The sequence below is a fragment of the Melanotaenia boesemani genome, chromosome 4 (genome assembly GCF_017639745.1).
Source record: "Melanotaenia boesemani isolate fMelBoe1 chromosome 4, fMelBoe1.pri, whole genome shotgun sequence".
Taxonomy (NCBI): Eukaryota; Metazoa; Chordata; class Actinopteri; order Atheriniformes; family Melanotaeniidae; genus Melanotaenia; species Melanotaenia boesemani.
Genome location: NC_055685.1, coordinates 5,462,639 through 5,487,216, shown reverse-complemented (window position 1 = coordinate 5,487,216; position 24,578 = coordinate 5,462,639). Strand labels below are relative to the sequence as shown.

The following is a 24,578-nucleotide window of genomic DNA, read 5'->3' as shown; positions in this document are numbered from 1 at the left end:
AAAGTTTAAACTTTTATAAACCTTTCTCTATTCAGTTTTTCCCCTTGTTCCCTTTTCCTGTTTTGATTCAAAGATTCAAAGCGTTTATTGTCACATGCACAGTAAGGAAACAGGTTTCCCTGTACAGTGAAATTCTTACTTTGCCGTCCACACCGAATGCCATAAATATTCAAAGTATATAGAAAAGACTAATTTAAGAAGAGCATGCAAAAGAGTAAACATAAAATAGAAACTATAGGTAAAATATAAGTAAAGTAATCTATGTACATAATGTGCAGCGTGCTACATAAACTGATGATTAATTGTGCTAAAAAAGAACTGCCATGAGGTAGACGGTATGATACATGTGCAAATACTGAATAATAATAATAAGGTGCATTGATAATGTAAACAGTCAGTATGTGTAAATGTACAGTCCATTGTTACAGACTCCAGTCTGCTGTTAGCTGTTAAGGAGTCTGATGGCTGAGAGAAAGAAAGAGTTTCTGAGTCTGCTTGTCCTGCATTTCATACTCCTGTACCTCCGGCCTGAGGGGAGGAGAGTGAACAGTCCATGTTGAGGGTGGGTGGGGTCTTTGATGATGGAGGCAGCTGTCCTGAGGACTGGACGGGATTTGAGACACAAATTGTGAATGAAGCCATCTTTTCAGTCATTTTGCTGCTGTGTGTCTTTCTAATCACATTTTCCTGATTTGATCCCAGCTCTTCCTTCCTTTCCTCAGTGTTTCTTTGGCTGCTTACTCCATGTTTCCATCACACAGAATATTTGGCAGTGCTGCTTTTGTTTTCCTTTTTCCCTAATTTTCCTCCCTCTCTCCCTCTTGCCCTCTCCTATTCACAGGATATAAAGGTAATTCAAGTCAAAGACTTAATAAAGGCCTCACTATCCCAAAGTACAGCTTCACACTTTGTTAACTTTGACTTCTGCTTCATTCCATTTAATTTTAGTTCCTCTGTCTGTCCCTGATTTTTCCTACTTCACTTTCTGTTTTCCAGTCTTTCTCGACTCTCGTGGTTGACATGAAGTCTGACTGTGTTTCTCTACCTCTTCTTGTCTTTTCTCTGGCTCCATCTTTGTCTTGTCTCTGAGTCTCACACCAAACACAGCTGATTCTGAGAAAGATGCACATAACAACTTCAAACGCACACATACACACATGTAAAACAAAGCTGTGTGACACCAGTTTTGTCTTGCATCCACAAGCCTGGTTTTATATAAACATACGTGTGTGTGTTAATCTAGCCAGCTGCTGCCCTTCTTTTTTCTAACTTTCCTGTCTCCCTCCTGTCCTCTGTCCGTCCAGCTAGGCTTTGCTTGGGTCTGGTTCTCACTTTATTTCTCAGTCTGTGTGATTTCCAACCTCTCTGTCTCCTCTGTGATGAAGGAATGCTGAACAAAGCAGAAAGTATAGCGTTTGGAGGCATGCAGTCCAAACCACCCTGTCCTCCCTATACTTGTACTTGCTGTTTACCTGTCCACCTGTTTACCTGTTTACCTGTTGTGTTTTCACATGGATTTTAACCTGAGACAAACTAGAGAAACTCCGAAAGAAAAAACCTTCCCTTTCGAAGTGAAGGATTATTGGCTCATTGGATGTTAAAATTCCTCAAATTCAGTTAAATTTGAACGTGACGACCTCTGTTTCATATTACCCAGCTGGGCCTTCTTAGTGATGCACACAGCTTCCTGCAGCCAGTTTCATGTGAAACTACAACAGAAATGCATCTCACCGAAGGCTGACTGTCTGTCCGTCTGATTATCAACCTGTTCATTTATTGAAGACGTTTTGTCCCACTGACAGAAATCATTATGACATCCGAATTTAAGCAGTATGAAGTCAAGGATTGTTTTTCGTACTGAAGCTGCTGATGGTTATAGTGTTTACATTTGGAGCCTCTGACAGGAAAACATGACGTTATTATTTCTGGTAATTAATAATAATGAAAATATAAATTATAAAATGATTTACTGACGAATTTTTCTACGAGGAATCCAAAATAATCCTAACATTTGATATTTATGAAACATTTCTGTTATGTTTCAGCCATTTTATTTTTTACATCTTCGGTTGTTAACATGTTTACGTGTTTACACGCTTACATGTTTACATGCTTACATGTTTACATGTTTACATGCCTACATGTTTACATGTTTACATGCTTACATGTTTACGTGTTTACATGTTTACATGTGTACATGTTTACATGCTTACATGTGTACGTGTTTACATGTTTTCATGTTTACATGCTTACATGCTTACATCCTTACATGTTTACATGCTTACATGTTTACGTGTTTACATGTTTACGTGTTTACATGCTTACGTGTTTACATGCTTACATGTTTACGTGTTTACATGTTTACATATGTACGTGTTTACATGTTTACGTGTTTACATGTGTACGTGTGTACATGTTTACATGTTTACATGTTTACATGTTTACATGTGTACGTGTTTACATGCTTACATGTTTACGTGTTTACATGTGTATGTGTTTACATGTTTACGTGTTTACATGCTTACATGTGTACATGTTTACATGTTTACGTGTTTACATGTGTACGTGTTTACATGCTTACATGTTTACGTGTTTACATGTGTATGTGTTTACATGTTTACGTGTTTACATGCTTACATGCTTACATGTTTACATGTTTACATGTTTACATGTGTACGTGTTTACATGCTTACATGTTTACGTGTTTACATGTTTACGTGTTTACATGCTTACATGTGCACATGTTTACGTGTTTACATGTGTACGTGTTTACATGTTTACATGGCTGTGGGTTATTATTTAAATTGATGAAACAAAGAGACGAGTGGAAAGTTGGGCTGAGTGTTTTCAGCAGGTGGGAAATGTTATTGTTTCGGTTTGAGTCTGAATCCAGATCTGAAGGAAGTTTATTCATTTTTATATTATTTATTTGTTGTAATAAAGTCTAATTGGATCATTTTAACTGGAATAATCTGCAGAAGAACAATAACAGCCCATCATGACTTATTACCAAATTAACTCCAGACGGGAGAAAAATGCTCCGATTGTTGTTTTCGTTTGTTTGGTTGGTTTTCGTTTGTATGTTTGTACCATAGTCTAATAGTAGAACTAAAAACCCGTCCACGGTTCAGGAGGATTTCAGCCCCAGCATGCTCTCAGTGAAGTTTTTTCTTTGTTTTTTATGTTAAATGGTTAAATTGAAATAAATGAGGACAGCAATAACAACTCTCAGCACTCCAGTACGAAACTTTCATCACGTGCTTTGAAAGAAATGTTTGGTTTGTGGCCAGTTTTCACACTTTAAATGTCCGGTCTCTTCTGGTGACTCAGCTCCAGCTGCTCTGACTCCACGTTTTGTCTCCTGTCCCCAGAGGGTTGTCCAGGTCTCTGCAACAACAACGGGCGCTGCACCCTGGAAGCCAGTGGATGGCACTGCATCTGTCAGTCAGGATGGAGAGGGGCTGGCTGTCACGTTGCCATGGAGACACTTTGTACCGATGGCAAGGATAATGAAGGAGGTAAACTTGTGCATATGCACTTTAAGACTGAAGAAAGAGAATTTTATAAATAGTTGAGTGAAGTGGGTGAAGTTAAAGCAGCTCTGACCTTATATGACATCCAGACTGCAGCAGACCTGCAGCGCTCGAGACAATCTGAGTCTGAGGACTGTTGATTATTTAGGAAGTCGTGATTATTTAATGTTAAACTGTACCGAATATGAAGTGACTGAGTCATAGTTTTCCTACAACATGTCTATTAGCCGAACAAGTCATACGAGTGTGCAGCGTGGAGGCAATGGACGGAAGCTGCTGGAAGTTTTCCTCTCAGTCTTACAACATCGTGTTCTGGCTCCGACCGAGGAGACAGATGTTCATTGGATGAAAAGGTTCCAAGCACTCAGAAATAAGTCTTTCTGGAGTTACATCAGGCTGTTTGGCCATATAAGTTCACGTCATGGTAATGAAAACAGGTGAAGTGGAGCTGCTTAAATATTTACAGACGGAGCCGAAGTTTCAGGTTCAGTTCACACACTTTTAAAAAAGCTTAGTCTTGTTTGGCTTAGAAGATGTAAAACACACAAATATCACCACCTGCTGCAGGTGATCACAGTTAGACTATAGAGGAGAAAAGTTTACTGCGGTGGTTTTTATCTAGAACCATCTGTCAGGCTGGTGTGAAGCACGGGTTTGTCTCCACCCAGACCCGGCTCCAGGACGGAGTAACGGGCTGGGTAATGGATTGTTGGGCCACAACTTTGACTTCATAAGAGAAAAATTCTAGTTACAGAATACCAAAAAAAAGTATTTTCCTCAGCTAAAGAGAGCTCAGTTAACCAAAGTACCTAAACAGTGACACTATGAGAGAAGCATTCAGCACCATGGATCACATTTCATATAAAACTGCACAGATGCTTTTCATTGTGATCAGACCTGAAGCCGATCGCCTGTTAGCTGATCGTGATAAAATAATGGAAATTATTTCCACCTAAGTCAAATGTTTTCATTTAGCCAGAAAGAATAAGTTGACTGAACAAAATTGAAGTTTTCTGGGTCATCCTGCTGTATTTGGGTTGGTGTCAGTTGGTTCTGTAAGGGTAAATATAACTTATTAATCTGACTTGATTCTCCTCTTCTTTTTAAACTGGAAGGATGAAGGATGATCTACTTTTAATAATAGAATTAAATGTGCTATAATTTTGTTCAAATTACTTCAACTCTGCTAAACATCAAGGAAACATCCACGGCAGATAGAAACCCAACAGACTAAAATACCGTCAGTCGGATCAGACGGACTGAGAGTACTCCAGCTGCTGCAATACTTTGCTGAAGCCAATGAATGAATGAGTGCCAAATGCCGTCCTAACTTAGAGGATACACACTTACACACATGCAGACGACTTGCAAATATCTGGACAGGCTAGTTTACTCACAGCAAACTGCCGCCATTCTAATTATGATCATTAAGGATGAGCAGAAAATAACAGCTAAAAGAATATTAATGAATCAAAATAAAAATGCTAGTCCCTGGATGGAAGGACCTTGTCCCCTGGGGCCCGCTCAAAGCACCAGGTCTGTCTCATCACCTCTTTCAACCACCTCTGATGAAGATGATGGGCAGCATTTTGGATTCTCCCTGATGACAGTGTTGTGATGGTGTGATGATCTGCTGTGTTTCAGACGGCTTGGCTGACTGTATGGATCCAGACTGCTGTTTGCAGCCTACCTGTCAGAACCAGTTATACTGCAATGGCTCCCCTGACCCTAGTGAGGTGCTCAGTCAGTCTCCGTCCTCATTGGCTCCTCAGCAGGTAAGGAACCACAAGAAAAATAGTTGGGCATCCCTTTTCAAACCAGCAAAAGCAACGTTGGTCTTGCTTTGTCTTTATCAGGCTGCCAGATCTTTCTATCAGCGCATCCACTTCCTGGTTGGCCCTGAATCTACTCACGTCATTACTGGAGAAAGTCCCTTCAATAACAGGTAGCGTCTGACTTCTCATCATTCTCTATTTATATGTGGATTTTCTGTCACTGGCTGAGGGTGGACATGTGTGTCCAGCCCTGAAGAGCAGACACTTTTTTTTCTTTCAACAACGGTAGTCTGCTTCATTACAATATTACACTTACTTTTATCACAATAATACATTTTTATCACAATATTACACTATTATCACAATATTACAGATTTATCACAATATTACACTTTAATTATAATATGTTTCCATCCTGGATCTGTTCAGTATGTTTTTTTATAAATGTTTTTTTAAATCTGAATTTGTATCATTGCTCAAGTTGCTTCATAAACTAACTCCATGGATTGTAGGACAATGAAGCTTTATGTTTGTTTTTATTTACCATGATATAAGAGGCTGTAGTTCAGCTTTGTGGTCTCTGTGTTGTTATTAAGGAGAAAGCTCAGATAAGACCGTGATCATAAGGGCTCAACGATTGCCTCTTTTCCTTCCCAACTGGCATTTCTGCTGCATCTGCCTGAAATATGTTATTCATTAAATATAATAAAATGAGAGCAGTTCTCTGCAGAATGCATGAAGTGAAAGGTTTTTTTCACTTACAAGAAGTAACATGATGGCAATCCTATGCAGCCATTTTACTTTCCTCTCTTTTTTATACTAACATGAATGTTTCATAACAGAAGAGGGCCATAGCCTTGCCATAAAAATGTCCAGTATCACCATAATGGAAAGAAACCCCAGTGTCTTCATAAAAAGGATTTATAGTGTCTGTGTGGGAGAGAGAGACAGAGAGAGAGAGACAGAGAGAGAGAGACAGAGAGAGAGAGAGGGAGAGAGAGAGAGCTTCTGGTTGGAAGTTAAATGGTTAGTTAAACAGGCACATAAAAGACTGTTAAAATGTTTTAGATTCCCCTTTTCTATTGGAAAATGTCCATAAAAAGTCTCCTAACTTTATGGCTGCACCACCCCCTACTGGACATGTGGAAATGGGAAACCAGCCTGCACGCATGATATATTTAGTACATCATACACCTTTCCATAAAGCTCCCATGGTCACGTCACAGAATCTGTTCATGCAAAGTAAGCAGGTTCATGTGGAGATGTAAAGGTAGAAAATAAAAAGGTTTTCGGGTGACATGATGTTCCAGTAGCATCATTCAAGACCCTGATGCATTAAGGTGTTTTTATATATACAGGCTGATTAATGAGACAAATTCAAACAAAACTAATGTAGATTGAATGAGACAGACTGACCATTGGTGTGTGTGTCTTTCTGTCTTTGTCCCAGCTTGGTATCAATTGTTCGAGGCCAGGTGCTGACGTCTGATGGAACACCTCTGATTGGAGTCAATGTGACATTCGTCCACTACCCTGACCATGGATACACCATAACACGCAAGGATGGCATGTATGTACTTTATGTATGTATTTTTCCTAAATGAATTTATTTGAGGAACACTGTGTCAGAAAGTATTGTTATGCCTTTGACATTTAATAGTTCAGTCTGTGAAAAGATTAAACATGTAGAAACACAGCTACAGTGCCTGTCTGCAGGTGGTATATGTAGCAGATTACCACCAAGCATGCTCACCCAGTTTACAATGTGCTTCATAGCTTGTAAGGAGCAATCATTCTGAATAAGATAGAGAGGGGAGAAGAAAAGCATCGCCATATGCCTGAGTGGGACAAACATGGAGCATGGATGTGATTTAATGAAGAAATAAGGCTTCACCATCAGCTACATCACCTAAAGAGAAATCAATACAGACTTAACCCTGTAGAGGGAGGGAGGAGGCCACACTGCTGAACACACAAACATATGACAACATACAAACAACATATGTTCAATATGATGTTGACTTCACGAGAAAACAGCCAGCACGTATGTAATATGCTACGCACATGAGAAACAGGCATGTCGGTTAAATTTACTGAGGCACAAACATTCTTATAAAATACAGTGTGAACCTCAGAGGTTAAACATGGAGCAGATCCTAAAATGGGTCAGACACTCTGGTGTAGTAAAGGTGTAAACTTTGGGCTCGTTTGAGTTTTACCTGGTTTCTTGGTTCTGAAATGCCCACAGGTTTGATCTGCTGGCCAACGGCGGGGCATCCTTGACTCTGAGTTTTGAGCGAGCTCCGTTCCTCACCCAGTACAGAACCGTGTGGGTGCCGTGGAACGCCTTCTATGTGATGGACACGCTGGTCATGAAGAAGGTGAGCGGTCCTTACTGGGTCAGGGACTGGTTACGGATCAGGAGCACAGCTTCCTGCAGTACCGTCTAGTTACTCACACCAAAGCCAGAATGATTGTAGACATGATGACTGGAAGATGTCCTGCGAAGGAAACGCGGCGGCATGCTAACATTATGTCTGCTTCAGGAGGAGAACGACATTCCAAGCTGTGACCTGAGCGGTTTCATCAGACCCAGTCCTGTCATCGTTTCCTCCCCTCTGTCCACGTTTTACAGAGGGTCCCTGGAGGACGGACCCATCATACCTGAAACTCAGGTAAAACCAGAGAAAAGCAGTTTCAGGAACTTTCTGCAGAAATGCCGTGAGATGTTTGCTAGTGATTTTTTGAAATAGAAAGTCTTAGATCTGTTTCGTTCTTTAGTTAGCTGGTTAGTTCGAACATGACGATCCAGCTGTCATGATCCGTGTTTTTGGTTTTTATGGTCTTGTCATGTTTAATTCTGTGTTGCTTTCTGCTTCTTGTCATTAACTTCAACTGTTGTGCATACCTTTGGTTTCATTCCTTCCCTGCAGTCCATTGTTAGTGCTGTTGTAGTCTTCATGCCATGTTTTGTAGTCTTTTGTTTTTTACTATTTATGTTCACTTCATGTTCTCCAGTTTGATTGTTATTCATTAAACCTTATTCTGCATTCGTCTGCCTCCTGCCTCGTAGCCCTTGCGTTGGGGTCCACACCAACTTTTCGCGCCTCGTTCTGACAACACATTTTCAAAAAGGCGTCATCAGTCAGAAAATAACACAAATAAACAAATATTAACAAAACCAACAGGTTCAGACAAAATGCTCAAAGAATAAAATGTACAACTAAAGTCTGATCAGTAGATAAATCAGGACCAGACCTCTCCTCTTTGGTCCGAACCAGAGTGAGAATTAGTGTTCACTCACGAACCTCACTGGAGGCGGACCAGGGTTCGTTTAAACCAGGCCAAACGGCAAATGTTAATTCCCCCTAAAAACTAAAAGTAGACCAGGCTTCATGCTGGAAATCTTTTTGTGTGTGTGTGTTAGGATTATCCCAATATCTAAAGTTAGTTATTATTTACAGGGGCTAATAAATGAATGTCTCCCTAGATCACTACTAATGAAATTAGGGGTGTTAAAAAAAGCAGTTAGGTACACTTACAGCTTGAAATGCTTTATTACCAATGAACACACTTGATTATTGTGCAACATTATTGCATATGCAATGAGGAAATTTGAATTTTTAATACGTATCATTACCTTCATCATTTCTTTGAAGAGTAAATCGTTTTGGATGATTATGGTAGTGCACACACACACACGTTAACCACAGAGCAGGAAATATTAGTCTGGGTGTGTTCATTCTCCAGGAAACTAGTGTGTGTGCATACTAACGCACACACAGCCCTACTTTCTGTCTCCAGCTGCCTGTCACACCAATCAGTCCTTTTATTGGTAAAAACAAAACTCTGGTTTGTGTTTCTGTGTGTTACTGTGTGTTTCTGTGTGTTACTGTGTGTTTCTGTGTGTTACTGTGTGTTTCTGTGTGTTACTGTGTGTTTCTGTGTGTTACTGTGTGTTTCTGTGCGTTACTGTGTGTTACTGTGTGTTTCTGTGTGTTACTGTGTGTTTCTGTGTGTTACTGTGTGTTACTGTGTGTTTCTGTGTGTTACTGTGTGTTACTGTGTGTTTCTGTGTGTTTCAGTGTGTTTCTGTGTGTTACTGTGTGTTTCTGTGTGTTACTGTGTGTTTCAGTGTGTTACTGTGTGTTACTGTGTGTTTCTGTGTGTTTCAGTGTGTTTCTGAGTGTTTCTGTGTGTTTCTAAGTGTTTCTGTGTGTTACTGTGTGTTACTGTGTGTTACTGAGTGTTTCTGTGTGTTACTGTGTGTTACTGAGCGTTTCTGTGTGTTACTGTGTGTTTCAGTGTGTTTCTGTGTGTTTCTGTGTGTTACTGTGTGTTTCTAAGTGTTTCTGTGTGTGTTTCTGTGTGTGTTTCTGTGTGTTACTGTGTGTTTCTGTGTGTTTCTGTGTGTTACTGTGTGTTTCTAAGTGTTTCTGTGTGTGTTTGGGTGTGTTTTTGTGTGTGTCTGAGTGTTTCTATGTGTTTTTGTGTGTGTTTCTGTGTGTTACTGTGTGTTTCTGTGTGTTACTCTGTGTTTCTGTGTGTTTCTGAGTGTTTTTGTGTGTTTTTGTGTGTTACTGTGTGTTACTGTGTGTTTCTGAGCGTTTCTGTGTGTTACTGTGTGTTACTGTGTGTTTCTGTGTGTTACTGTGTGTTTCTGTGTGTTACTGTGTGTTACTGTGTGTTTCTGTGTGTTACTGTGTGTTTCTGTGTGTTACTGTGTGTTTCTAAGTGTTTTTGTGTGTGTTTCTGTGTGTTTTTGTGTGTGTCTGAGTGTTTCTATGTGTTTTTGTGTGTGTTTCTGTGTGTGTTCTGTTGGAAATGTCTGTTGGATGTGGACGGACGACAGACTGAATGACTACATCGGTGTGAGTCTGTCATCACATTGCATTAACCATCCCCCTGAGGAAATGAAAAAGATGACAGAATTTCATGTGTGTTTTTATATTTTCACCACCCTGAACCAGTTCTCCATGATTACTTGTATTCACTAAGAGTCTATGTGTGTGTGTGTGTGTGTGTGTGTGTGTGTGTGTGTGTGTGTGTGTGTGTGTGTGTGTGTGTGCAGTTGAGAAAGGTGTGTGCATTACAGCAAAGCATGTAGCTATGTGCATGAGTGTGCAGATCAAAGGAAAAACAAAATGAGAACAACTTTGTGTTTTTTTCTGTGAACTGATTCTATAAGAGAGGGAAGGGCATACCTAAAGGGGATGTAATGGATCTGAAATGAACACTGAACAAAGGGCTAATGAAAAGGAAAATACTGGAACAGTTAAATGAAACATTCCCTGAGGAGCTTTCAACATATATTTCTTTTTTTGTCTTGTTCCTTGAACTTTAACCTTGAAGTAAGTCTGACAGTTTGTAATAAAGACTTATTCAAAGTTTCCATGGGAACCTTTGGGATTGGACTGTGTAGTGCAGTCAGACAAACTCATTTATAAAGGAAGGTGGGGGAAACAAATGTATATATATGGAAAAACTCAAGAAAACTGTTGAACAACATGGAAACGTGGAGTAGAAACAATTAGGTGATGTGTGTATCACTAAACTGATAGGACAGTGAGTCTTTCTGCTTTCATATAAGGACATTTGTCCAAACATAACATCAAAGATTAGAGGGGGATACACACATAGATATCTCTACTTCATTTAAACTGAATTTTTTTTGTAAATTATTTCCTTCTTTTTAAAAAGACAGTCATGGAAGCTCCCAGGATGATATGGGTCTTGCAGTTCAACAGTGATCAAAGTGTCAGCTGTGTAGTTGTGTAGAAGGTGAGAGGTGTGATTGTGTTAGTTTTAGTGTCTGTGTGTTCTGATCTAAATCAGAGCTGCCCTGCTTACCCTTCACCTGCAGGCTCACCTAATAAGATATGCAATAAGGCATGTCTTCAAAGAGGAGAGCCATGGGAATTTGACATAAATGTGGACCTCCTCTGGAGACTTCATTAGAACGTTCACGTGTTTGATGCTCAGCCAGACTCCATTACTCACTTTTAGCGTCTTGTCACACAGCCGTGGCTGAACCGAGCGGCTGAACCGAGCTATCTCACTTTGTACTGTGAGAAAAAAGCTAAATTCATCATTTCTGACATTTTCTGACAGATTTATGATGTAAACCTAGTTTTTAGTTTTATGAGTTGAAAGCAATCACAGTCTAGAACATTGAAATCTGCTGAAGGCAAAAATTGATCATTTTCTTTTCTTTGTGTGCTAACAGCAACATGAAGCTTTGTGTCAGTGAGGAGTGTGAAGATGATGTGTGTTGTTTTGTTTTTCCCTCTACAGGTTTTACAAGAGGAAACTTCAATACCTGGCAGTGATCTAAAACTGATCTACCTGAGCTCCAGAGCTGCAGGATATAAACCAGTCCTCAAAGTCTCCATGACACAGACCTCAATACCCTTCAATCTGATGAAGGTGAAATAAGATGCTGTTATCAACATTAGGCATATTCACCTCATTAAGCTGAATTACAGTGACCTTTGTGTCTGATCCTGTTGATCCAGGTTCACCTGATGGTGGCGGTGGTGGGCCGACTCTTCCAGAAATGGTTTCCCGCCCAACCAAATCTATCCTACACCTTCATCTGGGACAAGACTGATGCCTACGGCCAACGTGTCTATGGACTGTCGGAGGCAGTTGGTGGGTTGGTTTTCCTGTATACGTCCTGACTGGTCTTCCCTTTTCCCTACCTAACTGGTCTTCCTGTTTCCCTACCTGACTGGTCTTCCTGTATCCTGACCTGACTGGTCTTCCTGTATCCCTACCTAACTGGTCCACCTGTTTCCCTACTGTACTGGTCTTCCTGTATCCTGACCTGACTGGTCTTCCTGTATCCCTACCTGACTGGTCTTCCCTTTTCCCTACCTAACTGGTTTTCCTGTTTCCCCACCTGACTGGTCTTCCTGTATCCCTACCTAACTGGTCCACCTGTTTCCCTACTGTGTGGTCTTCCTGTATCCTGACCTGACTGGTCTTCATGTATCCAGTTCAGGTTTCTCCATGGGGAGGTTGTTGCTCCTAAGTGGCCATTCAAGAGGTCAGAGATCGGAACTGGTCAATGTTCCAGTCTGAAACTCAACCACGCCTCGGGCTTTTCCAGGTGTGGATGAGAGTCTGACCTGAGTTCCTTTTGGCCTTGTATGTTGGTGAGCTGTCTAGATGACATGTCTTAGCTTCATTGCATGGAGGTCAGAGACGGTTCCTCTGGACTGGCAGAATGAAGTGGCGCTGTGATGGATAACATTTCTCTGCCATTCTGGAAATCTGTGTCAGAGTGTTGGAGAGAATAATCCAGCAGGTAGTCAAACCATAGATTCCAGAGCACCAAGGCAAGTTTCATTTGGGTAGCGGACCACTGGACCAGTTCTTTGCCAGTTCTTCACTCGCAGGCACAAAGAAGGGTGCGTGAAAGTGTGCCCGACTAGTATTCTTGTCTTTTATGTACAAGGTTGTGGTGCCCTGTAGGTCCCTGTACATCAAGAGTAGCAGTCTGGTTCAGATTACTGGCAGGAGGTCAAACTTGTTCAGACTGTTCCAGCTATCTTTTGCCACTGATTCTGTTCTGTTATGGACAGAATTTCTAGCCGAAATCAAGTGCCAGAGAAATTCCAATTCTTCCAGCTTTGGATTGCAGCTTTGCTTTTTGCAGATGATGTAGCCTCTTGACCCCATTAGACAGAGACCTCTAATTTCCAGCTGGGATGAAAATTAGCAGCTCCTTGTTTGAGGTCTTGGTCCTCAGTCTTCAAAGGGTTATTTACCCACTTTAGATTGGGAGAGAGTTATTACCTCAAGTGGAGGAGATTAACATCTTACAGTGTTGTACACAGGTTGGGGCAGGACTGAGTAAGTGACTGAGAGCTTGATGGAGCAGCATTTGCATCGATTTGAAAGTTGCACTGATCTGCCAGTATGAAGAGAGAACTGAGCTGAAAATGAAGCTGTTAATTTATCAATCAGTCTATATTCTGATTCTCATTAATGATCATGAGCTGTGGGTGATGATCAAAGGAATTATCACAACAGATATGGCAGGGCAGGGATGGGGACAAGGTGAGGAGCTCCGCCATCAGGGCTTCAGAGTAGAGTCACTGGCCCACTGCATCAAAAGGTTTCTGCTGGATGGCACTTTCCTGATTATTTCATGAGCTTAATTTCCAAGACTCAGGCCTGTTTCACCCCTTACCCTCACCACTTGGTGCTTCCAGGCCAGTGGCCTGGGTGTCCTGATTCTTTTTGAGATACAAAGTTAGGGCAAAGTGATTCAGCTATAGTAGTCTGAGAATAATCAAGGAAAGAAACAAACAGCTTCTTACCATGTGTGTGTCCAACAGTGTCGGTGGGGTTTGAATATGAGTCGTGTCTGGACCTCATCCTCTGGGAAAAGAGAACAGCTGTTCTGCAAGGCTACGAGATGGACGCTTCCAATATGGGAGGATGGACATTGGATAAACATCACATCCTGGATGTACAGAATGGTAAGGGACAGAACCAGGTCCTACACCAGCAGCCGATGAAACACAGAAACACATTTCTGTTTATGATTGACATGAAACTCTGACACAGTTCTGTTCCTGCTCAGCATTAGATCCGCTGCCAGAGCCACAGAAAGGGAATGAAGAACCATTAATAAGTCATGTTTATTAGTGCTAAACTTACAAGAGGCAGCTAAAAATGCTAATAAGACCTGGGGCCTTATTTGTAAAGCTGGCGTAGGTACATAAACCGGCATATGCCAAATATCGTCAACTTTTGGGTTTTATGAAAACCAAACTTGATGGCAAAAATGCTCCTACCTCCACGGCAACTCTGACCCAGGTGTACGCACAAAATCTGGGAAAACAGGAAACTGGGACACCAACGGTACAGAATAAATTGAGGAAATGATGAGAAATGTGAGACATTTGTGCACAATTCACTATTACCTTTCACACCGCATGTTAGATATTAAAGCTGTTTGCAGAAAGATGCACAATCCATATTAATTCTCCTGTGCATGCTCAGGGGGAAAATAAACTGGATTTTTGAGACAAAGGTAGATGATATTAATAAGAACCTCAACCACTAAAATATGTTCTGTGATTGTAAAACAAAACTTACATGTTATAAAATACATTCAGCTAAATAAGGTTGACAGTCTGCTGCCAACATGTCAGTGTGAAAGTCATTCAGCAGAGTGGAACACAGACCTGGAGGCTGGAGGTTTAGAAGCAACGCTAATGAAACACACAAAAGGTGGATTTCCTTTTATTTATTTTTTCTTACACAATGCTTTTTTATTGTTGTCCCAATTTCTGTCAAGATGGTCTTTATTTCCTGCAACTCTTTGTCCACCTGGTTAATAGCTGTGATTGTGTCCCTCTGCACCGCCCACCCAGCTGGAGCGTCCAGCAACTAGAAAGAATTATTATTTAACACAAAATAAACTGCTACCAATCTCTGATGTATCTGTACTTATTTATTTTATAAATTAAAACAAATTATCAGCATCATCACTGTCATTTAGCAGACGCTTTCCACCGAAGCGATTCACAACTCTGGGTATCGAACTTCGGCCTCCGCACGGCAAACGGATGCCCTACTGACTGAGATATCCAGCCGCATGTTCCGATACTCCTGGCATGTCTTCCCTTCTGACCTGCTGCCACTATTCTGCCTTTCTGACACAAGTAATGCCCACGCCGTGCCCACCAATTAAACATTTTAACGTTTGTCAATGTGGTGCATCAGGATCTCTGTCTCACACCCTGAAAAATTCCACTTCTTAACTCTTTTTCCCTCCTGAGCCATCATGCAAATGATGTGATGAATATGTATCATAGGCGTCCACCTGACCATTTATAGCAGGGGTGTCAAACTACGGTCCTTGAGGGCCGGTATCCTGCAGGTTTTCATTGTTTCCCTGATCTAACACACCTGAATAAAATCAAATGGGTCCAACAGCTTCTTCACAATAACCCATTAATTTCAGTCAGGTGTGTTAGATCAGGGAAACAATGAAAACCTGCAGGATACCGACCCTCGAGGACCGGAGTTGGACACCCCTGATTTATAGCCACAGTGTGGGCGTGGGAAGGCGTTCCCTCATGTGCATCTTTTGCTTTAGAATTGATTCTGATTTCTAAACGGATACAGGCGTAGGAAGTGCGTGCACAGGCTTTTATAAATCTGAAAGTAGAAGTGCGCATCATTTGCTTTTTGCACAGCAGACGGCACCTGTAGTTTGCTTTGCTATGCACAGTTTTATAAATAAGGCCCCTGATCACTACCCAACAGGCTGCCTTTTTCTGACTGAAGTCATTACCAAATGGCAGTGAAGCTAACAGCAATGAAATGTAGTTTTATTATTAAATAACAGATTTTATTTAAATTAGCCTTTTTACCAATATCATCCTTGCTTCTTTTCTTGCTGTCCTCTATCTGTCACACTATCCATAAATTTGCTATTCACGGCTCCTTTCCTGCAGTCTTCTTGGGCTTACAACACATTGTCACCCAATTCCACACGCATGTGTGTGTGTGTGTGTGTGTGTGTGTGTGCATGTGCAAGTGTGTGTGTGTATGTTTGTGTGTGAGTGTGTTCAAATGCAGGTGATTGGTGACATTCAGTCTCCATACACGCCGTGTGGTGTAATTGTGTGTCTTGAGGGACACCATTGCAGCTCATGATGTATATTTGTGCCTCTGAGACTAAAACACTGTATGAATATGTGAAAATCTTTTCTGGTGTTTGTTTGAAGGAGAGGGCTCAACACTCCTCTGCTACTCCTATTTTTATTATGGCTTCACCGATGAGATGCATATAAGATTTTCTTCTCTGTGTAACATGATGGTTATAATATCACAGTTTTTTTACCTCGATGCCCTGCTGTCATTAAATCTGTGAAATCAAATTAGGAATCAGCAAGTCTGGAGTCCATGTTGCAGGACCTGAAGCAGTTAGCATGTTCACAGTTCATGTTGGAGGGCTTGCATGTTAGCATGTTCAGAGTCTGTGTTGCAGAGCTTGAAGCAGTTAGCATGTTCAGACTCCGTGCTGCCGGGCCTGAAGCAGTTAGTGTGTTCACAGTTCATGTTGGAGGGCTTGAATGTTAGCATGTTCAGAGTTCGCGTTGCAGAGCCTGAAGCAGTTAGCATGTTCAGAGTTCGCGTTGCAGGGCCTGAAGCAGTTAGTGTGTTTAGAGTCCATGTTGCAGAGCCTGAAGCAGTTAGCATGTTCAGAGTTCGCGTTGCAGGGCCTGAAGCAGTTAGTGTGTTTAGAGTCCATGTTACAGGGCCTGAAGCAGTTAGCATGTTCAGAGTTCGTGTTGCAGGGCCTGAAGCAGTTAGTGTGTTCACAGTTCATGTTGGAGGGCTTGAATGTTAGCATGTTCAGAATTCGCGTTGCAGAGCCTGAAGCAGTTAGCATGTTCAGAGTTCGCGTTGCAGGGCCTGAAGCAGTTAGTGTGTTTAGAGTCCATGTTGCAGAGCCTGAAGCAGTTAGTATGTTCAGAATTCGCGTTGCAGAGCCTGAAGCAGTTAGCATGTTCAGAGTTCGCATTGCAGGGCCTGAAGGAGTTAGCATGTTCAGAGTTCGCATTGCAGGGCCTGAAGCAGTTAGCATGTTTAGAGTTCGCATTGCAGGGCCTGAAGCAGTTAGCATGTTCAGAGTCCATGTTGCAGGGCCTGAAGCAGTTAGCATGTTCAGAGTTTGCGTTGCAGGGCCTGAAGCAGTTAGCATGTTTAGAGTTCGCGTTGCAGGGCCTGAAGCAGTTAGCATGTTTAGAGTTCGCATTGCAGGGCCTGAAGCAGTTAGCATGTTCAGAGTTCGCGTTGCAGGGCCTGAAGCAGTTAGCATGTTCAGAGTTCGCATTGCAGGGCCTGAAGCAGTTAGCATGTTCAGAGTTCGCGTTGCAGGGCCTGAAGCAGTTAGCATGTTTAGAGTTCGCATTGCAGGGCCTGAAGCAGTTAGCATGTTCAGAGTTCGCATTGCAGGGCCTGAAGCAGTTAGCATGTTCAGAGTCCGTGTTGCAGGGCCTGAGGCATGCAGTTAAAGTGAGGAAATTAAATGAGACATTGAAAATGAGACATTTGAAATTTCAGGTCGTGTTGAACTTTTTATCTTATATTTTGATCACCTGCCGCTACCAGGCTCATGTTGAATTTGATGGTAACTTGTGTTCAAGTTTGGCATGCATGTTTTAACAACGACAAAAGGTGGAAGTAAATAAATGGTTGTAAAAAGTAAATGTCTGAAGAAACATATTTAACTAAGTTAACTGGCAAATGGTCAGTAACGGGATTGAGTTTTAAAGGAGCACCTCAGAGTGGTAGAGTCTCAGATGTGAGAATGGGCAGACATTCAGCAATCTAAAAAAAAAAGTGTTGGTAAACTGTTCTTCAATATCAGATTGTAAAGACTTTGAACATCTACAGTACATAATTTGAAAAGATTCTGAGAAACTGGACACTTTATTTTGCTCAAAGAACGTCTCTGATCTTTATGGCCTGTGGCAGCACTGCATTAAAAGCAGGCATGGTTCTCCACCTCCAGACCTCTAGACCAGGGGTAGCCAACGTCGGTCCTCGAGGGCACCAATCCAGCAGGTTTTCCAGATTTCTGTGCTCCAACACACCTGACTTAAACTAACAAGTCATTGTGGAGATCCTTATAGGCTGTTGGATCCATTTAATTTGAGTCAGGTTTGCTGGAGCAGGGAAATCTGGAAAACCAGCTGGATTGGTGCCCTCGAGGACCAACGTTGGCTACCCCTGCTCTAGACTCACTGCCTGGAGGTATTAGCATTTATTTAAGCAGTTCTGAATTTACTGTATTCTTTAGAGCATTGAGGGCTAACACACTAACTGCCAATGGGAAAGATTTAATTAGCTTGTTTTAATGGATGTACTCATGTTTAAAAAGCCCGCTTGGTGTAAAGATAGAGACATTACTCAAGCAGTGTCTAACATACATGCAGGTCCGAAATTAACACTCGCCAGGCGCCAAATGCAAGTAAATTTTTCGTTTGGCTTGTAAATCTCAGAGGGCTATCCGCCAAATGGCGAGTAGATGTTTGTACCAAATTAGTCATGTTTTTCAGTCTTCCTTTTGGTGGATTTCTTCTTCATGTTCCTCTGCTGTCTGCATGTATGAACGACGCACACTGATGCAAACACTCGCACGTAACACGAGAATGCGCTGCACTGTTTCAGCTCTGTTTACCGTTTAGCTCAGGCTAATTAAGTAGGTAAATATGTGGCGATTTTTAGCAGGAGCCGGCCAGCTTTCCAAAAGAAAGCACACTGAAATGGAGGATAAATCAGCAGCTTACAGCCCCAAACCAGAACGTTCAGTGAAAAATTATGGTTTGGATATAGTGGCGCCTTCGTCTGCTTCACCGCCCGGTTCCGCTTGCTTCTCACACGCCGACTGTAGGCGGTAACACACCTGCGTGTGCCGCGCCGCCAGCACAGCAGCACTCTGTTGGACGTGATGTTAGACTGTTAGCTTAACTTTAACAGTTTTTAACCTGAAAGGTGAAAACAGCTGCATAACGTGACTATGAACAGCTGTCAACCGATTAACTTATAAATATAATAATAATAAAACTTAATATTATTGTATTGATCAGTTATTAAGTTCATTATTTTTATAAATCAGCTTTTATGGTTATTGATAAGCTATTTATATTCAATATTACTGATTTGTCATGAATCAGATCAATAAGCTTTAAATTTATTTATAATGATTTTTTGTTCAGTTTATTTTTTAAACAATAAAATAAAAAGCAAAAATCAGGATCCCACCAAGGCTGTAATGCTGTGGCACAGGGACTGTTAGGAGCAGGAGGCCAGACTTCACGGACTCCGTGAAAGCACCAAGAGTAGAGAAGGAGGAGTCTGATCAGGTTTTAGTTAATGAATTCAGACATTAACACTTCAAATCAAATAAAACTATTAAATAAAACCATTTTTCTTGTTGCCTTTGTTTAATGTTGCTGTGACTTCCACTTTCAGTTTGGATACAACACAACATAGTACTATAGAAAACAACATGTGCGTAGAGGTATGTTGTGTAAAATAATTTATTAATTTGGCCAGTAAAAAATATGTTTGGCCGGTGGATTTTTTCATCTACTGGCATCCAAGACAGTGCTCTAAACTCAAACAGCTCTTAGTAAATCCGTGTTCATACAGTTTCTATGTGCTTCTGTTGGTTTTCATATGTCATCAGTGTTGTTTGTTTGCACCTTCAGCCTTTGGCCTGATTTTGCTTTTTTTACTGATGCTTTTCAGGCTGAGAGTTGTGTTTTCATTGTTCATCCGTGTCATGTTCATGTGTTAAAGGCAAGCAGGGGGCTTCCTCCAGAATTTTTTAAAAAGGGGGGGAGGGCTTTGTCTCCCCCCCGAAAATAATACATTCAAAAATAGAAAAAAATGAAAAAAAACTGAAACTGAAAAATAATTAATTAAAACTTCTGTACATACATTATTTATTTAAGCCATTATATTTAAATCAAACATGTACTGTGACCTTCCTGGTTCTGGTTCTGATGGACATTGTTCTTTCTGGTTCTGGTTCCAATGGAGGGTTTTTCTGCCTGGTCCTGGTTCCAATAGAGGTTGTTCTGCCTGGTTCTGGTTCTGATGGAGGGTTTTTCTTCCTGGTTCTTTTTCTGATGGAGGTTTTCCTACCTGGTTCTGGTTCTAATGGAGGTTTTCCTCTTTATTGTCTCCTTGTGCAGCTCAGGATGGAGGATTGAATAAAATAGAAGGTGTCATCTGTTGGTTTCGTGAGCTAGGTGATTGTGTTATGAACTGATTTACATGAACAGTTATAAACTAATCAGATTATAATTGGACAATAATGAACTGGATTGAATTGGACTGCATTTGTAAAAGCGCCTTGAAATTACTTTGTTGTTAATTGGCTCTGTATAAATAAAGCTGAATTGAATCAAGTCTAGTGTGTATCAGTCTGCAGGCAGCCACATGAGTCTGATTATGGATAAAGATTTTTATTTTAAAATTGCAACTTTAAACACAAATGTTTAGTGTGGGTGTAATCCACATATAAAACTGAGTTTTCTCTCTCTCTCTCACACACACACACACACACACACACGCACGCACGCACGCACACACATACACTTAGGATACTGTGAGAAAGCTTTTCTGGCTTCTCTTTTAACACAGTAGGAGAATTCAATGTTCTACCTCTCACCGTCTTTCACTTACTTTCTCATCATCCTCCATCACCACACACACACACACACACACACACACACACACACACACACACACAGCCATCTTTCTAGGCAGGCAGCTAGTGGGCTGCCCTTTGCAGGCCACAGCGCAGCATAAGGAACCCTGCTGGGTCGACCTCTGCTGATCAATCAACTTGCAGAATGAAGGGAGAGATGAAAGAGGCAGAGAAGGAGAGGATGATAGAGAGAAGGCTAGGGAGAGGAATATAGAGATAGTTGCATGGGAAGAAAACTTCCTTGTATGGAATTTAAGGCCCAACATTAACATCTCCTGCTGAGTGTGAAAAACGAAGGGATTGACCGCTGTCTCCTCTCAGTGTGAAGAAGCAGCTGTTCTCTCTGAGCTCCACGGTGATGTCTCAGCTCCTTACCCTGTCCATGATCCTCCACACATCAGGTTTGCTACATGCATTAATATATCCAACCATTTTCATGACATTAAAGTGGGATTACAGTAATAAAAACAATAAAATATAACTGACGTGCATGGGACTGCAGTCCCAGTGCCCAGACAAAGCACCAGGCCAGGCCGTTATTTGCTGTGGGTGAGTCCCGTATATCAAGTGAACTTTGAATTTTTAAGAGGATAAATTCCATTTTAATCATTCAATATTTGGCCCATGTCGAAGCAGATTAGGTATAGAACCCAATTAAAAAGAAGTATTTTCCTCTGCTATTGGAAAAAAAAAATACAACTTTTGCCGACATTTAAAATCAAATTTAGCTGTAACAGGACTATTTAACAGAAAATAGAGCATTTCACTTATGAATAACAAAGTCAGTCTTGTAATTTCCACCAATAATACACTTTATAATTATCTGATAGACTTCCTGAGGCCCAGATCTGTTAATAAAAAAACCTGAACAGCGATATTATGAGAGATATGTTCAGCATAAGCGGCAGCCTCCGGCGGTAAAATGTGAAGCCTGCAAAAAAATTGCAGTTCCCCCCTCATCCACTAGGGGCTGGCTCCAAAACAGAGCAAATCCCCAAAGACTCCCATGTTAAAAAGGCCAACTTCACAGCTGAAATAAACATGTTTAAAGCATGGTACAAAAATCTATTTTAGGATTGATAGGTCAAGTTAACCTTATGAAAACTGTGAGGGGTGTGATTTTTTTTCTAACTCATCCCTTTGGATGTTATTTAATCTTGAAATTCAGCATAATTAGGGGCATGTCCTTTTGAATGACATGCATCCAATATACGCAGCAAGAAGGGAGAGTGTAGCACAAACACAGTTTTTAGCTGGCTAACAGTGCACCTTAGCTTCAGCTCACCTACCTCCATTAGCCGGTTAACTCATGTTAGATCCGAGTTGGCTCAGTTAGCTCTTAGCTACAGGCAGCTTAGCGTTTTATGGTTGTCGATCATCTACCCCTACCTTCACAGCCCCCCTCTAAGCTCCGCCACTTTGCCCATTTTTTGTATTTTCCGGGAGCAACTGTCGGCGTGACTCTGCCAAGATGGCGATGGTAGGAACCGCCCAACGAGCTTCCCCTTTACTCTTCAGAAACTTACGGGTAAAGTCATGGAGGCTCCGTCCACCTTTTATATACAGTGGTTCAGCACCATGGATCACGTGTTCTACAAAACAATACAAAAGCTCAGCACAACGCAGATGTTTTTATCATCATTGAAGAGGAACCGTGGAGGACCACCCAGTTATTAACTTGCACAAGTTTACGTCAAATCATTTTAGAGAAAGGCTCCTAGAACTCAACCAAACAGATCCTGTTTCATCCTGTTTGTGCAGCTTCAACTCTGTAAATCAGGGGTGTCAAAGTCAAACACAGGTCTGCAGATTTACAGTCCTACAGACCTGCTTTGTCATGATTTGTCGTGGATGGACGGACAGACAGACAGACGAATGCGTGGATGGATGGATGGGTGGATGGATGGATGGGTGGGTGGATGGATGGATGGATTGATGGATGGATGGATGGATGGATGGATGGATGGATGGATGGATGGATGGATGGATGGATAAACCCATGTGGGAGCTTAAGATGGAGGGCTTTTTTCCAAGATGGCAGAGGTTTAATAATTGAGCTCTCTGCAGGAGGTACCTCTTTGATGTATTACTTTGAAGAACAAGTTCATTCACTTCTTTTCCGTCTTGCACACTCATGCACGTCCTTCCACCTTCCTTCTTCTTTTACTTCACAGTGTCTGTCCTCTGTCATCCTTCCTGCTGTCAGTCATTCTAAATTTATGTTGCAACCTTTTTAAATCAAAGAAATATTTTTGCTTTTTTGCTTTTCTCCACACATGCCAACTTACACACACACGCATTATAAGATTAACTCTAGTTATCTCTCTATTAATAAAATGTAAGACTGTTACAATTACTCCATATAATGGAGACGCAAAGATGTCCCACGATGCTGGGATGTGAGCAACATCTCGACGCAGGAGACGTATACGCAGACGGACGGCCAGCTTCGTCCGTCTTCTGCATCGGTTACACACATACTTTGGTCCGTTTTCAAGGAGCTTACCTATCTGTCACTTGATGCAGAAAACAGAGAAATACCACTGGAAATCGTAGGGGCAGTGCTGAGCTGAATAGCTGACATGCGACTAGCAGCATCGTAGAGTGGTTTGAAATGAGTTTGAAATGAGTTCATACAAATCCTCTACTGCCACCCAACGGCATCTGAAACTGACTCGCAGGAGTGAACTGTGAACTCAGCACTGCCCACTAGTGGAGGAGCTGACTTAACAACCATGGCAACATAAAAGACACATTGAAGTATGAGGATGGCGCATGACCTTTGAAACAGACGTCGCTCTTTACGTACGTAAGGGAGCAGAAATGGACCTTAAGTGTGAATCTCCCTGGTTTTGTTTTGCCTAAAAGTCTGTTAATTCCTCACACTGGAACTTCTGTTTCTTTCATTTTTTTATTTTTACTTTAGCTTTTAGTCTTTATTAAAGTTCATTTATTTCTTTTTAAAGCTTGTTTTGAATGCACTTGTTGATGCTTCCTGCACCCCGCTGTAATGCTTTTAATGTTTAATGAAAAGCATCTTGAATTGTCTCCTACATGAAATGTGCTGTACAGATAAACTCGCTTTGCCTCAGAGTTACAGCTAAACTCAGGGAAGCTGCTTTCAGTAGTGCTGCACTGTGTGTGTGGATCAAATTCCCCGAAGACCTGCTGTTGTTTCTGCTCTCAAATCAAATCTTAATGCATTAGACTGATTAGATCTGATTTAATTCAGATGAAAGACTGAATGATATCTTCACCTTTGTTGGAATTTTTTCAGGTATTGTTGAATTTTTGCCCTTCTTCTCTTGATTTTGAATTTGTTCTAATTAATTCTTTTGTTGTTTTTAAAGAACTTTGAATTTCCTAATTGAATTGTGATTTTTAAATAAGTTGTCCTTCCTTTGTTTAATAATTAGAGGTCTGAAACAGCCAGGCTGCTGACTGTCATCTTTATGTCCATTTCCACCAGGTATCCTGTACAAGGGCAACGGCGAGAATATCTTCGTTTCCTTGCAGCCTCCTGTCATCAGCAGCATCATGGGTGAGTGTGACAACACAAAAAGCTAAAATAATCCTCAGTCTGTATACATATGTACACATTCTTATTACAAATATTTACCATTAAAAATCATTTAAGACATTTTGGATCACATTCCTGTGAGGGTTTTTTCCTAATAGGCCTTTCAGGCCGTGATTGTCAATCTCCTGAGAGAAACTCAGTTGTGCTACTTACTGAAAAACATTTTTAAAAATGAAAAGATGAAATAACATCAGCAGGTAGTACTACTACTGTAGTACTATTGCAATAATAACCCTGGTACTATAGCTGTAATACTACTACTGTAGTACTACTGCAATAATGACCCTGGTATTATAGCTGCAATACTACTACTGTAGTACTACTGCTGTAGTAATGACCCTGGTACTATAGCTGTAGTAATGACCATAGTTCTACTGCTGTAGTAATGACCCTGGTACTACTGCTGTAGTAATGACCTTGGTACTTTAGCTGTAGTA

At 41.2% G+C, this 24,578-nt stretch overlaps 1 protein-coding gene across 7 annotated transcripts in view; it reads left to right on the top strand.

The window, feature by feature from the left end:
* Positions 1-24,578, top strand: part of LOC121638221 (teneurin-3-like) — a 226,750-nt gene that overhangs the window by 164,716 nt on the left and 37,456 nt on the right. For 4 of the 7 annotated variants that reach the window (XM_041982854.1, XM_041982853.1, XM_041982851.1 and 1 more), the window contains 10 exons: positions 3,372-3,518; positions 5,178-5,308; positions 5,390-5,478; positions 6,759-6,878; positions 7,557-7,689; positions 7,855-7,983; positions 11,603-11,734; positions 11,824-11,959; positions 13,654-13,797; positions 24,031-24,102. In XM_041982854.1, coding sequence (XP_041838788.1) covers positions 3,372-3,518; positions 5,178-5,308; positions 5,390-5,478; positions 6,759-6,878; positions 7,557-7,689; positions 7,855-7,983; positions 11,603-11,734; positions 11,824-11,959; positions 13,654-13,797; positions 24,031-24,102 — 1,233 coding nt within the window. Of the gene's footprint in view, positions 1-841; positions 851-3,371; positions 3,519-5,177; positions 5,309-5,389; positions 5,479-6,758; positions 6,879-7,556; positions 7,690-7,854; positions 7,984-11,602; positions 11,735-11,823; positions 11,960-13,653; positions 13,798-24,030; positions 24,103-24,578 lie in introns of all 7 variants that reach the window. The other 3 variants (XM_041982852.1, XM_041982850.1, XM_041982856.1) reach the window with 1 other exon arrangement.